General features: G+C 41.0%; 1 protein-coding gene across 1 annotated transcript in view; it reads left to right on the top strand.

Annotated features, from left to right (window-relative positions):
• The window catches only part of LOC118401883 (complement C3-like), a 57,216-nt gene that overhangs the window by 2,362 nt on the left and 40,618 nt on the right, over positions 1 to 14,236 (top strand). The window contains exons 2-7 of the mRNA XM_035799545.2: positions 5,999 to 6,176; positions 7,639 to 7,801; positions 8,085 to 8,155; positions 11,778 to 11,869; positions 13,363 to 13,448; positions 13,565 to 13,652. Coding sequence (XP_035655438.1) covers positions 5,999 to 6,176; positions 7,639 to 7,801; positions 8,085 to 8,155; positions 11,778 to 11,869; positions 13,363 to 13,448; positions 13,565 to 13,652 — 678 coding nt within the window. The remainder of the gene's footprint in view (positions 1 to 5,998; positions 6,177 to 7,638; positions 7,802 to 8,084; positions 8,156 to 11,777; positions 11,870 to 13,362; positions 13,449 to 13,564; positions 13,653 to 14,236) is intronic.

Below are 14,236 nucleotides of genomic sequence, written 5' to 3' on the forward strand. Positions count from 1 at the left end.
GAAGGATGCTTTGTTGTGAAATAGGAAGCCAATTCTAGATTTAACTTTAGATTGATGTGAGTCGGAAAGGAGAGTTTACAGTCTAACCAGACACCTAGGTATTTGTAGTTGTCCACATATTCTAAGTCAGAACCGTCCAGAGTAGTGATGTTGGACGGGCGGGCAGGTGCAGGCAACGATCGGTTGAAGAGCATGCATTTAGTTTTACTTGTATTTAAGAGCAATTGGAGGCCACGGAAGGAGAGTTGTAATGGCATTGAAGCTCGTCTGGAGGGTTGTTAACACAGTGTCCAAAGAAGGGCCAGAAGTATACAGAATGGTGTCGTCTGCGTAGAGGTGGATCAGAGACTCACCAGCAGCAAGAGCGACATCATTGGTGTATACAGAGAAGAGAGTCCGTCCAAGAATTGAACCCTGTGGCACCCACATAGAGACTGCCAGAGGCCCGGACAACAGACACACTGAACTCTATCAGAGAAGTAGTTGGTGAACCAGGCGAGGCAATCATTTGAGAAACCAAGGCTATCGAGTCTGCCGATGAGGATGTGGTGATTGACGGAGTCGAAAGCCTTGGCCAGGTCAATGAATACAGCTGCACAGTATTGTTTCTTCTCGATGGTGGTTAAGATATCGTTTAGGACCTTGAGCTTGGCTGAGGTGCACACATGACTGGCTCTGAAACCAGATTGCATAGCAGAGAAGGTATGGTGGGATTCGAAATGGTCAGTAATCGGTTTGTTGACTTGGCTTTCGAAGACCTTAGAAAGGCAGGGTAGGATAGTTGTAGGTCTGTAGTAGTTTGGGTCAAGAGTGCCCCCCCCCCCCCCTTTGAAGAGGGGGATGACCGCAGCTGCTTTCCAATCTTTGGGAATCTCAGACGACACAAAAGAGAGGTTGAACAGGCTAGTAATAGGGGTTGCAACAATTTCGGCAGATAACTTTAGAAAGAAAGGGTCCAGATTGTCTAGTCCGTCTGATTTGTAGGGGTCCAGATTTTGCAGCTCTTTCAGAACATCAGCTGACTGTATTTGGGAGAAGGAGAAATGGGGAAGGCTTGGGCGAGTTGCTGTGGGGGGGTGCAGTGCTATTGACTGGAGTAGGGGTAGCCAGGTGGAAAGCATGGCCAGCCATAGAAAAATGCTTATTGAAATTTTCAATTATAGTGGATTTATCGGTGGTGACAGTGTTTCCTATCCTCAGTGCATTGGGGAGCTGGGAGGAGGTGTTCTTATTCTCCATGGACTTTACAGTGTCCCAGAACCTTTTTGAGTTTGTGTTGCAGGAAGCAAATTTCTGTTTGAAAAAGCTAGCCTTGGCTTTTCTAACTGCCTGTGTATATTGGTTTCTAGCTTCCCTGAAAAGTTGCATATCGCGGGGGCTTATGCAGAATGCCATAGGATGTTTTTGTGTTGGTTAAGGGCGGTCAGGTCTGGAGAGAACCAAGGGCTATATCTGTTCCTGGTTCTAAAATTCTTGAATGGGGCATGCTTATGGTGAGGAAGGCATTCAAAAAAAATAACCAGGCATCCTCTACTGACGGGATGAGATCAATATCCTTCCAGGAAACCCTGGGCCAGGTCGATTAGAAAGGCCTGCTCGCTGAAGTGTTTCAGGGGAGCGTTTGACAGTGATGAGTGGGGGTCGTTTGACCGCTGACCCATTACGGATGCAGGCAATGAGGCAGTGATCGCTGAGATCTTGGTTGAAAACAGCATATTAGGTATATTTAGAGGGCAAGTTGGTTAGGATGATATTTATGAGGGTGCCCGTGTTTACTGCTTTGGGGTGGTACCTGGTAGGTTAATTTATCATTTGTGTGAGATTGTGGTGATCAAGCTTAGATTTTAGGATGGCTGGGGTGTTAAGCATGTTCCAGTTTAGGTCGCCTAGCAGCACGAGCTCTGAAGATAGATGGGGGGCAATCAGTTCACAAATGGTGTCCAGAGCACAGCTGGGGGCAGATGGTGGTCTATCGCAGGCGGCAAAGGTGTGAGACTTGTTTTTAGAGAGGTGTATTTTTAAAAGTAGAAGTTTAAATTGTTTGGGTACAGACCTGGATAGTAGGACAGAACTCTGCAATATAGCTAGCTAGCTTTCCTTGTTCGTTGGTTAGCTACCTAGCCAATGTTATCTCTCATCTGACTGGTATAATGTTACGTTCGCTAGCCAGCTACCTAGCTAAATAATCTAAACAAAAGCACGTTCATTGTCTTATTTGCCTGTTCGCTAGTAGCTAGCTTTCAGGTGACTGTTGTTTGCTAGCTACAGAGGCTAGCTGCTGGACTTTCTACTAGCAAGCTAACGTTTGCTAGTTAGCTACCTAGCTAATTAAAATATATGCTTGCATTTATTAAATTAAGCTTGAATACCACCATATAGCTAGCTATATACAATAGCCTAGGTTTGTTCGCAAACAATTCTTAAGACTGGCGGCATGGTGCAAGCAGCTCTGTTGTTGCCAAGCAACCTACCCGGTGTTCGAACTCTGACATTCGGCTGAAAATATGTTGGTATTGTAATGAAACTTATAAACAAAGGGTCGTTACAGTATTGTCAGAAATGCTACATAAAGGTAACACATTCTTGGTTCTTAACAGACAAAAATGAGAGAGAAATTATAAATGTAATCAAAACTACAAACATATTCAGTCCTAAAGCTGGCAAGTCTAATGGTCACTTTATGGATGCTGTCGTCTCCACCAAGGTAAAGACAGATTCAGGTTGGTTATTCGCCTGTAGTTTTCCTTACGCCCTCCAACAGCAGTTAGGGACCGTCAACAGTGACAAATCACATTTTTCACATTTCATTATCTCTAGCAAACCCGATGGCATAGACACACATTGCACACACTTTTTTTGTTGTTGAATTACACCTCGCACTATTTAAAATCATTTATTTAAATGTTTGAATTTCAATAGCTCCTTGGTCATTTGACCTACTAACTTCAAACAAGGTTCAGAATGTACAATCAGTGGGCCTACACATTGTTTGTCCATTTTCTTCTCATGCAATTTTACAAACTTTCGAATTTCAATTGCTCCTTGGTAATGTGACCTACCTACCTCAAACAACTTTCGGAATGTCCATGGAGTGGCGGTCACGGGCTCACGAGGCATCCAGTGCGGTAATGTGACCAATCCCGGAGAATCTGTCGGGAGCCCCGGGGAGACTTCTCTTTTCTTTGTGAAGGGCAGGGCACCCTGGAATGGGTTCGCCCCGAGAGAGGGTCCCAAGCCCTGGAAAGCGTTGCGGTTTCGGCTGCATCCGATGAGCTCTCCCTGGCCCTTGAAAATCCGGGGGAGATGGTTTAAATCTCACGCAGGGCCGTACCCATATCCGCAACAGGTTTCCAAGGTGAACAGCCTCTGGCATGTTATGACAATGTAGGTAAGGGAAGTTGTCAAAAAAATATCCATAACTTCAGGATGAGGATTGTCTAAGGGTTGACGTGTGCGAAGCGGGGCTGGGACCGTGCCCCGGTTAGGGGAGCAGTCGCTCCGTCACCCTCCTCTCACCACCATTGGAAGTTTGTTGTGCAGCCCATCTCGCGGTCTCTCGTGTGTGGTCTCGCAAGGGGCTGCATGCGGGGGTTCATCAAGGTGGTGTCTGTCGGCGGGCCGAAGGTGGACCGGTGGGGGGTTGGCGGCGGCAACTCTGAACGCACGCCAGGCCCTTATCGCGGATCTCCCCAGCTACGGCGCTCGCCGACCCCACACAATGTAGGTGGGAAGGTCTCCTCTAAGCTCACTAGACTTAAGGCGGAGACTAAACCCATTGCGCCCACAGTGATAAGGCATTGCATGGATCAGGCTCATGCCCTACAATGTGGGGAGAGGCATCTCCAGCTTGTCTGGGAAGGGAGGCCTACATCTGACGCGGGTAGTACCATCCACGCCCATTGATTTGAACCATTTGCTGCTGAACCATAAAACGGACGGAAAAAGCCTAGGTTCCCACTGGGCACAGATCACTAAATGTCTGTTGCGGTCACACTCAAATCACCCATAGGGTGACTGTGACCCCCAAAGTGAGGAATATCGATGAAGTGCTGGTAAAGGTGGTTCCTATGGTCCTGGGCTAAGTGCATGCTTTTCAACCGATCGCTACCAGCACCTGCCTGCCCGTCCAGCATCACTACTCTGGACGGTTCTGACTTAGAATATGTGGACATCTACAAATACCTAGGTGTCTGGTTAGACTGTAAACTCTCCTTCCAGACTCACATAAAAAAATAAATCTAGAATCAGCTTCCTATTTCGCAACAAAGCATCCTTCACTCATGCTGCCAAACATACCCTCGTAAAAATGACTATTTTACCGATCCATGACGTCGGCGATGTCATTTACAAAATTCCTCGTTTGGCCGCCTTTCCTTCCAGTTCTCTGCTGCCAATGCCTGGAATGAATTGCAAAAATCACTGAAGCTGGAGACTCTCTATCTCCCTCACTAGCTTTAAGCACCAGCTGTCAGAGCAGCTCACAGATCACTGCACCTGTACATAGCCCATCTGTAAATAGCCCATCCAGCTACCTCATCCAAATACTGTTATTTATTTATTTGCTCCTTTGCACCCCAGTATCTCTACTTACACATTCATCTCCTGCACGTCTATCACTCCAGTCTCTATCACTCCAGTGTTTAATTGCTAAATTGTAATAATTTCGCCACTGTGGCCTATTTATTGCCTTACCTCCCTTATCTTACCTCGACTGTATGTTTTGTTATTCCATGTGTAACTCTGTGTTGTTGTTTGTGTCGCACGGCTTTGCTTTATCTTGGCCAGGTCGCAGTTGTAAATGAGAACTTGTTCTCAACCTGCCTACCTGGTTAAATAAAGGTGAAATAATGTTATTTAAAGAAATGTAAAAAGCCTGACTAGGCAAGCAGATGATTGAAAGGGGATGATTATTTTCTGTTGCTTCTTCCGACACCCGGTTGATGGTGCCGCTAGATACTGAGAGGGGTATTTGGTTCTCATGCACTCAGGTTGTGGAGGTTGGGTTGGGAACTTATGCTCTGAGCGGATAAAAGCGGAAAGGTCACCAGGTGCACAGAGCTTGTTTCAGGTTACCAGGTGCACAAGGAGGCCTTCATCATGGCGGGGGGCACTTAGAGTCCAAGCAAAGGCAGCCGGACTCGGGGGCTGGGGACAGCACTCAGGCCATGGAGGTTGGAGTGGGGACTTAGACTGTGATCACAAAAAAGGCAGGCGGGTCACCAGGAGCACAGAGCCTGTTTCGGTCAATGGGGGCCTGCCTGGAGGTCAGGAAGGCCCCAGGGAGAAGGGCCAAGTGAATAGGTGTGTGAGTGACACTGTCCTTCAGGGGGGCAAAGCAGGCAAATTAATGTAAAATCGTGTGAGATGAAAATGGACCACCTGAAGGGTGTGCAATTTGTAGACCCACTGAGTGTACATTCTGAACCTTGATTGAAGTCAGTAGGTCACATAACCAAGGAGCTATTGAAATGTTAAAGATTTAAAAATTCATGTAAAAGCGTGTAAGATGAAAATGGACAAACTAACTTGTGTGCAATGTGTAGGCCCACTGGTTGTACATTCTGAACCTTGTTTGAGTCCAGTAGGTTACATGACCAAGAAGCTATTGAAATTCTAAAGTTTGAAAAATTAATGTAAAAACGTGTGAGATGAAAATGGACAAACTAAAGGGTGTTCAATATAGAAGGGTAATCATTGGACATTCTGAACCTTGTTTGAGTCCAGTAGGTCACATGACCAAGAAGCTATTGAAATTCTAAAGTTTGAAAAATTAATGTAAAAACGTGTGAGATGAAAATGGACAAACTAAAGGGTGTTCAATATAGAAGGGTAATCATTGGACTTTCTGAACCTTGTTTGAGGTCATTAGGTCACATGAGCAAGGAGCTATTTAATTTTTTTAATGTCGCAAATATTTAGCTGTTTTAATATTTTATTTCAAGCCCACCTACATTATAAACTATGAGTACTATTTTGGTAATGTGTCCGTTTGTTGCAGGTACATAATGGTGGCCCCAAACATCCTTCGGGTTGGCAGTGAGGAGAACATATACTTGGAGAGCTCAGTGGGTGGTGAGGTGAACCTTATTGTGATGGACTTTCCTTTGAAAAGATCTAAGCTTTATGAAAAAAAACAGATCCTTGGAGTCAACAAGCAGGCTCTGCATCAGCTAAAGGTAAGATATTTGATTTGGATGAATTTCACATGCTCACAACACAGACCTAAGCCAAATGTATACCTTACGCAAGTTAACATTTGTGCTGCTGCACACTTTGCATATTTTTGTGGCGCCAGTATGCAGGGAAAACATTTTTGTATGGCTGCGTTCTTACATTATGTACTTACATGATGTATACCTTATTATTTTAAATTCCATGCATTGTTTACAGTATATATATTTTTTTTTTTAACACTTCCCTTCTCTCAAGGTAAGAATACAATTTAGATTGGGGTAAAAATCTCAAACCATCCCTTTAATTGTCCCTGTAAGGCTTTACAGTAAGGCACCCTTTATAAAGGCTTCATACAAGATTTAAAAGTGGTTAATAGATTGTTCACTATTCTCATTTATAGTTTATAAATGAGTTATAAAGCCTTATTACAGTGATTAGCAAACTCCCCAATGGGTGCTCATTTTGGGGTTTTGCCATAGCACTACACAGCTAATTCAGATAATCAAATCGTGATGCGTTGATTATATGAATCAGCTGTGTAGTGGTAGCCCTTTGGTGTCCCCAGAACCGAGGTTGGAGAAACGCTGCCTTATTACATATTGTTAAGGTTATTAACAAATGTGTGCTTGTCATTTTGGTCCTTTTGAAATAGGGAGATAAAACATAATAAAGGGTATGTTACTGTAATTTAATTATACCAATATGTATTCATTAATAGAATTCCCTTAATCTATTTTATGAGAATTTGTAAGATTCTTGCTTGCATAAAATAGACGGAGACCAGTCTTTTCAATAATAGGTAACAGAATTTATTCTCGGAGCACGCTGCCACGTTACCACGAGCAACAGTTTATATACAATAACATGACGTCATTTCATTGCTTCTAGAATGAATCCCCTCCTCCCGACCTAGAATCAAGTGAGGTTAAAAGTTCATTCCAATTCACTAACACACTCACAGGTCACCCAACATAACTGAATTCACTTTTGACCCCTCAACATTATCGATCACCACTTAGCTGACAGTTCTAATTAACAGAACCTAGGAATGCACTCACCGTCTTATCTAAAACACTCCAGAGCTAAGTTTCGTCAGTTCAACCATAGGTTAACTACCTTATCTTCTTACTTAATCCACAACACATTCGTTTCTGCCTAGTTGGAATGCTGTTCATTAACTTTAATTACTCCTTGTCCGTGTCACACAATCCCTTCTTATGAACTCATATTGTTAATCAGATATAATAAAACAGAGTATATGTTTACTTAGTTACAGTTCCATTTAAAATGATTTGTTCAGTCATTTAATCATAATTTTCCTAACAGGGTACCTTATGTGTAGTGCTACTGTTACCATTGTGCATTTGGGAAAAATGTTTTGTTAGCTATTAATAATTATCATGCCTTTGAACAAGCTTCACTAACATCCATTCTCTCTCCCTCGCTCTCTCTCTCTCTTGGAAGCTTGATCAAAAATACTTCAAAAGCAATGTTAGAGGCAATCAGTATGTGCACCTGACAGCAACATTCAGAGGCAGACAATTGGAGACAGTTGTTTTGGTGTCCTTCCAGGCAGGTTATGTCTTCCTCCAGACAGATAAACCTATCTATAACCCTGGAGAGGACGGTAAGTATGCAGCAATCCTATCCCGTGCCTCATTCAAAGTGCTCCATCATTTTGCATATACAAAATGTGTTTTTTAGTGTATTCAGTCAACAATGGCAGAATGTCTTAACACATACATCACCATATTATTAAGGTGCAATGCATACAAAAAATAATCATAGGCAGTTATGAAGCCTACAAAGGTAATTCAGATCCAGAGAGCTTCACATTAGGTTTAATTTTAGACTTTACTTGAATAATCCTCCCATTTGTGCATAATAAAAATGTGGTTTCCCCTTTTCAGTTAAGTACAGGCTATTTGTCACAAACCTTGAAGCAAAGGCAGCAAAAGGTATTGTTGGTGTTGATTTAAAGGTAAGATAAAATTATGCAATAGCCTACTTTACAGGTATCACATATTTGGAAAAGCACAGTGAAATATAGATCAACACAGAACAATTTTTGAAAAAAATCAGATGAATGTAGGATTATTTTATGAGAGCGATTTTGTAAGTCACTGGTTGTTACTTCTAAAATATGTTGAATCAGTTGTTTGGAATTAGAATAACAATTGATTATCTACCTAGCAACTACTTAGCTCTAGTCTGATTGGTCAGATGTTTGTTAATTGTTGCAAGAGAAAAGGAAGTAGGGCAGTTAATTCATGACTGTAACAGGGTATTGACTAGATGGTAGTGCTGAGCGATAAATGCTTTTTCAAGTCAGTATGTTTTAGGTTCAATTCAATAAAAAGATCTTGGTTTTCAGTTTCGGTTTAGATTTAGATGAGTATTTTTTTAAATTAAACGCACTATCATTATGTGCGTTGAAATAAGTCATTAATAAAAGTCCCATGATGGTAGTGACTGCCCATTACTGCTAATCACTTATTAACCATCATTTATTCACATTATTCTACTGTACTTTAATCAAATATTTCAGTTGTGTATATTACTTTTTTTAATGACTTTATTTAATTCCAAGTCATCTTATCTCTGTTGAGCTACTGCCTATGCTGTCTGAAAAATCACTATTTTAGAAGTTCTTCAAAGTAAATAAGGCATACTTGACTGCTAAATGAATATCAATCACTTAGATCATGTATTTTCAGGTAGAGATACCTCACGAAGCAACTGCTCTCTATCCCTCTTGATTTAAGCATTCTTCGGTCTCTTCTCTGTGTCTGCCCCACACAGACCGGACAAGAAGAAGCGCAATGGATTTTGGTCTTTGTAGTTAATTACCAAATTTCTTTGCACTAAACTATGGATACTATTAGCCTGTTGGAAACTACAACTCCCTACTACATCGCTCAGATCGGGCTTAATCTGATTTACAGTGAGCTCTAAAAGTATTTGGACAGTGACACATTTTTGGTTGTTTTGGCTCTGTACTCCAGCACTTTGGATTTGAAATTATACATTGACTATGAAGTTAAAGTGCTGTCAGCTTTAATATGAGGCTATTTTTACTCATATCGGTGAACCGTTTAGTCCCCCCATTTTAGGGGACCAAAAGTATTGGGACCAATTCACTTATGTCTATTATAGTTGTCAAATGTTTGGTATGTGGTCCCATATTCATAGCATGCAATGATTACATCAAGCTTGTGACTCTACAAACTTGTTGGATGCATTTGCTGTTTGCTTTGGTTGTTTCAGATTATTTTGTGCCCAACAGAAATTAATGGTAAATAATGTAATGTGTCAGTTTTGAGTAACTTTTATTGTAAGTAAGAATAGAATGTTTCTCAACACTACATTAATGTGGATGCTACCATAATAATATAAATAATAATATATGCCATTTAGCAGACGCTTTTATCCAAAGCGACTTACAGTCATGTGTGCATACATTCTAAGTATGGGTGGTCCCATGAATGAATCGTGAAAAATTGTAAGTGAGAAAGTTACAGACCCACAAATATCATACCCCCCAGTTATGCTAACCTCTCACCATTACAAGCAAAACATTTTTTGGGGGTATGATATTTATGCTGGAGTAGCTTTCTCACTCATCACTATTCATGATTGATTCAGGAATTATCCGTAATTATGGTAGAATCCACGTTAATGTAGAATTGTTCAGAAGCATTACATTCTCTGGTGGACATCCCTGCAGTCAGCATGCCATTGCACAACATTTTAGAGAAATACGCGTTTTGTGCGTATGGAAAATGTGTCTGGGATATTTTATTCCAGCTCATGAAACATGGTACCAGCACCTTACATGTTGAGTTTGTTCAGTGTTACATGAATATCACAACACAATTGTTCTGATCTCTGAACAGTTCTGAGCTCATTGTAACTGTCGGCCTACATATACAGTGGGGAGAACAAGTATTTGATACACTGCCGATTTTGCAGGTTTTCCTACTTACAAAGCATGTAGAGGTCTGTAATATTTTATCATAGGTACACTTCAACTGTGAGAGACGGAATCTAAAACAAAAATCCAGAAAATCACATTGTATGATTTTTAAGTAATTTGTTTGCATTTTATTGCATGACATAAGTATTTGATCACCTACCAACCAGTAAGAATTCCGGCTCTCACAGACCTGTTAGTTTTTCTTTAAGAAGCCCTCCTGCTCTCCACTCATTACCTGTATTAACTGCACCTGTTTGAACTCGTTACCTGTATAAAAGACACCTGTCCACACACTCAATCAAATAGACTCCAACCTCTCCACAATGGCCAAGACCAGAGAGGGTGTAAGGACATCAGGGATAAAATTGTAGACCTGCACAAGGCTGGGATGGGCTACAGGACAATAGGCAAGCAGCTTGGTGAGAATGCAACAACTGTTGGCGCAATTATTAGAAAATGGAAGAAGTTCAAGATTACGGTCAATCATCCTCGGTCTGGGGCTCCATACAAGATCTCACCTCGTGGGGCATCAATGATCATGAGGAAGGTGAGGGATCAGCCCAGAACTACACGGCAGGACCTGGTCAATGACCTGAAGAGAGCTGGGACCACAGTCTCAAAGAAAACCATTAGTAACACACTACGCCGTCATGGATTAAAATCCTGCAGCGCACGCGAGGTCCCCCCCGCGAGGCCAGCGCATGTCCAGGCCCGTCTGAAGTTTGCCAATGATCATCTGGATGATCCAGAGGAGGAATGGGAGAAGGTCATGTGGTCTGATGAGACAAAAATAGAGCTTTTTGGTCTAAACTCCACTCGCCGTGTTTGGAGGAAGAAGAAGGATGAGTACAACCCCAAGAACACCATACCAACCGTGAAGCATGGAGGTGGAAACATCATTCTTTGGGGATGCTTTTCTGCAAAGGGGACAGGACGACTGCACTGTATTGAGGGGAGGATAGATGGGGCCATGTATCGCGAGGTCTTGGCCAACAACCTCCTTCCCTCAGTAAGAGCATTGAAGATTGTTTGTGGCTGGGTCTTCCAGCATGACAACGACCCGAAACACACAGCCAGGGCAACTAAGGAGTGGCTCCGTAAGAAGCATCTCAAGGTCCTGGAGTGGCCTAGCCAGTCTCCAGACCTGAACCCAATAGAACATCTTTGGAGGGAGCAGAAAGTCCGTATTGCGTAAAGTCTGTATGGAGGAGTGGGCCAAAATCCATGCTGCAGTGTGTGCAAACCTGGTCAAGAACTACATGAAACGTATGATCTCTGTAATTGCCAACAAAGGTTTCTGTACCAAATATTAAGTTCTGCTTTTCTGATGTATCAAATACTTATGTCATGAAATAAAATGCAAATTAATTACTTAAAAATCATACCATGTAATTTTCTGGATTTTTGTTTTAGATTCCATCTCTCACAGTTGAAGTGTACCTATGATAAAAATTACAGACCTCTACATGCTTTGTAAGTAGGAAACACTGCCGATTTTGCAGGTTATCAAATACTTGTTCTCCCCACTGTATGTTTTTTACCGGATCAGCTGGTGTAAGACTAATTTCAAGGTGCTCCTTAAAATATTTGTATAATGTTAATTATTTAATTTTATGCTTTTCAACAGAGTGTTGATGGCACTATAATCTCGCAGACCAAAATGAGTCTGAGTGTCGATGGACTTTTTGCCCAACAATTTTTGCTCCCAGATATCATCAAGTAAGATTAATTACCTTTGTGTGTGTCTGTGTGTGTGTGGGTGTGTGCGCAGGGTTATAAAGTACTTAAGTAAATATACTTGAAAGTACTCCTTAAGTCGTTTTTTGGGGTATCTGTACTATACTATATATATTTTTGACAACTTTTACTTTTACTCCACTACATTCCTAAAGAAGATAATGTATGTTTTACTAAAATTTTCCCTGACGCCCAAAATGACTTGTTACTTTTCGAATGCTTAGCAGAACAGGAAAATGGTTCAATTCGCACCTTTTCAAGGGAACACCCCTGGTCATCCCTACTGCCTCTGATCTGGCGGACTCACTAAACAACAAATGATTTGTTTGTCATTTATGTCTCAGTGTTGGAGTGTGCCCATAGCAGCTATCCGTAAATATATATATATAATATATATATTATTTTTTACAAATTATGCCATCAGTTGTTGAATCTTATGTTCCTACAATGTTAAGTTTGCTGAAATTAAACGTAGTTGACAGTGAGAGGACGTTTCCTTTTTGCTGAGTTTAATTTGCTGGGTGACTTTCACTTTTACTTGAGTCATTTGCTATTAAGCTAACATGTGGAATTTTAAGATGGTCATACCAAAGATCATTTAGCTATTATATTTTCAATTTTAAAACCCCTCAAGTTATAAAAAAAATACATTAAAAAATGATTGTATGCAACATGGAATTTGGCATTACTGATATTAGCCAATAGAAACACATTGAATAACAGAGTCACCACATGGGAAAACAGATAGTCCCCCCCAAAAAAATCTAAAGGAAGTATGTTCTGAAGTATCTTTCCTATATCACAGAGATATAAGATCAGGAAACAAAAAAATATATATTTTTCAAAATATATTTATCCCCTTATTTTAGTGCCTAAAATATCTTAATTTATACTTCCATTCATTTTTAAACTGGTACCTGGACCTTCAGATTAGGCTTGTGGGCGTCCTAGTGCAAAATGGAGAACCCCTTCGTGTTCGTGAGAGTCTCAGCTTTCAATAGAGTGGTCATTGTAGGCAAAAGCATTTGTACGCTACAGATGTGTTTGTGAGAAAACACGATTTTCGGGATGTCTTGTGTTTTGACAAACACCGCTCTAGCTCTGCCACCTTTCACCCCAGATGTGGAAGGGCAATATTGGCGGATGAGATGGATTGAGACGCAACCCATGCAAAAAAAAACATCTCTCACTTAAACAGACCGATTTTTAGGGGGATTTTTTTGTATTATGTTAATTCAATTTCCGGCCGTGCTCGACCATTGTATGCCAATGGTTAAGGGTATCTTTACTTTTACTGAAGTATGACAATTGGGTAAATTTTCCACCAGTGTGTGTGTGTGTGTGTGTCTGTGCACCCATGAATGTGGCCAAAAAGTGTTCCATTTATTTTGTTACTCCACATTGAAAAATGTGAAATTAGAAGTGTAACATTATTTACAATGTGTAAATAATCTCATGTATTCTATTCCCTTCAGGGAGGAAGGAACGTGGACCATCGAGGTGAAATTACAGAGTGAACCTGACAGGGTCTTTAACACCTCATTTGATGTGAAGAAACATGGTGAGACATTCATTCTAACACAACAGTATAGATTATCCATCTAACGGCAGGATTTTTTATTAAATTTTTTACTGTCCGCTGTCATTATGTCATTGTATTTTTTGTTGTTGTTATAGTGTTGCCAACATTTGAGGTCACATTGAAAACCAGGAAGCAGTATTTACATGTTCTGGACAAAGACTTTCAAGTGGATTTAGAAGCTATGTGAGTTTGAAAAACAATATCCAGCCTGGGGTGCTTGATCTGATGCCCTCTGGGAAATGTATTTTATTTGACATTTAATTTAACAGATAGTGAGCGAAGATGATAATGGGGAGAGAGAGAGGTTGTAAGGGCAGTAGGTGAGATTTGAACCTATGCTAACATTGTAGGCTAATATACAGTGCATTTGGAAACTATTCAGACCCCTTGAATTTTTCCACATTTTGTTACGTTACAGCCTTATTCTAAAAATGTGTTAAATTGTTTTTTTCCTCATCGATCTACATACAATAACTGATAATGACAAAGCAAAAACAGGTTTTTAGAAATGTTTGCAAATGTTTTTTGAATAAAAACTGAAATATCACATTTACCTAAGTATTCAGACCCTTTACTCAGTACATTGTTGAAGCATCTTTGGCAGCAATTACAGCCTCAAGTTTTCTTGGGTTTGACGCTACAAGCTTGGCACACCTGTATTTGGGGAGTTTCTCCCATCCTTCTCTGCAGATCCTCTCAAGCTCTGTCAGGTTGGATGGGGAGCTTTGCTGCACAGCTCTTTTCACATCTCTCCAGAGATGTTTGAT

The sequence above is a fragment of the Oncorhynchus keta genome, chromosome 23 (genome assembly GCF_023373465.1).
Source record: "Oncorhynchus keta strain PuntledgeMale-10-30-2019 chromosome 23, Oket_V2, whole genome shotgun sequence".
Taxonomy (NCBI): domain Eukaryota; kingdom Metazoa; phylum Chordata; class Actinopteri; order Salmoniformes; family Salmonidae; genus Oncorhynchus; species Oncorhynchus keta.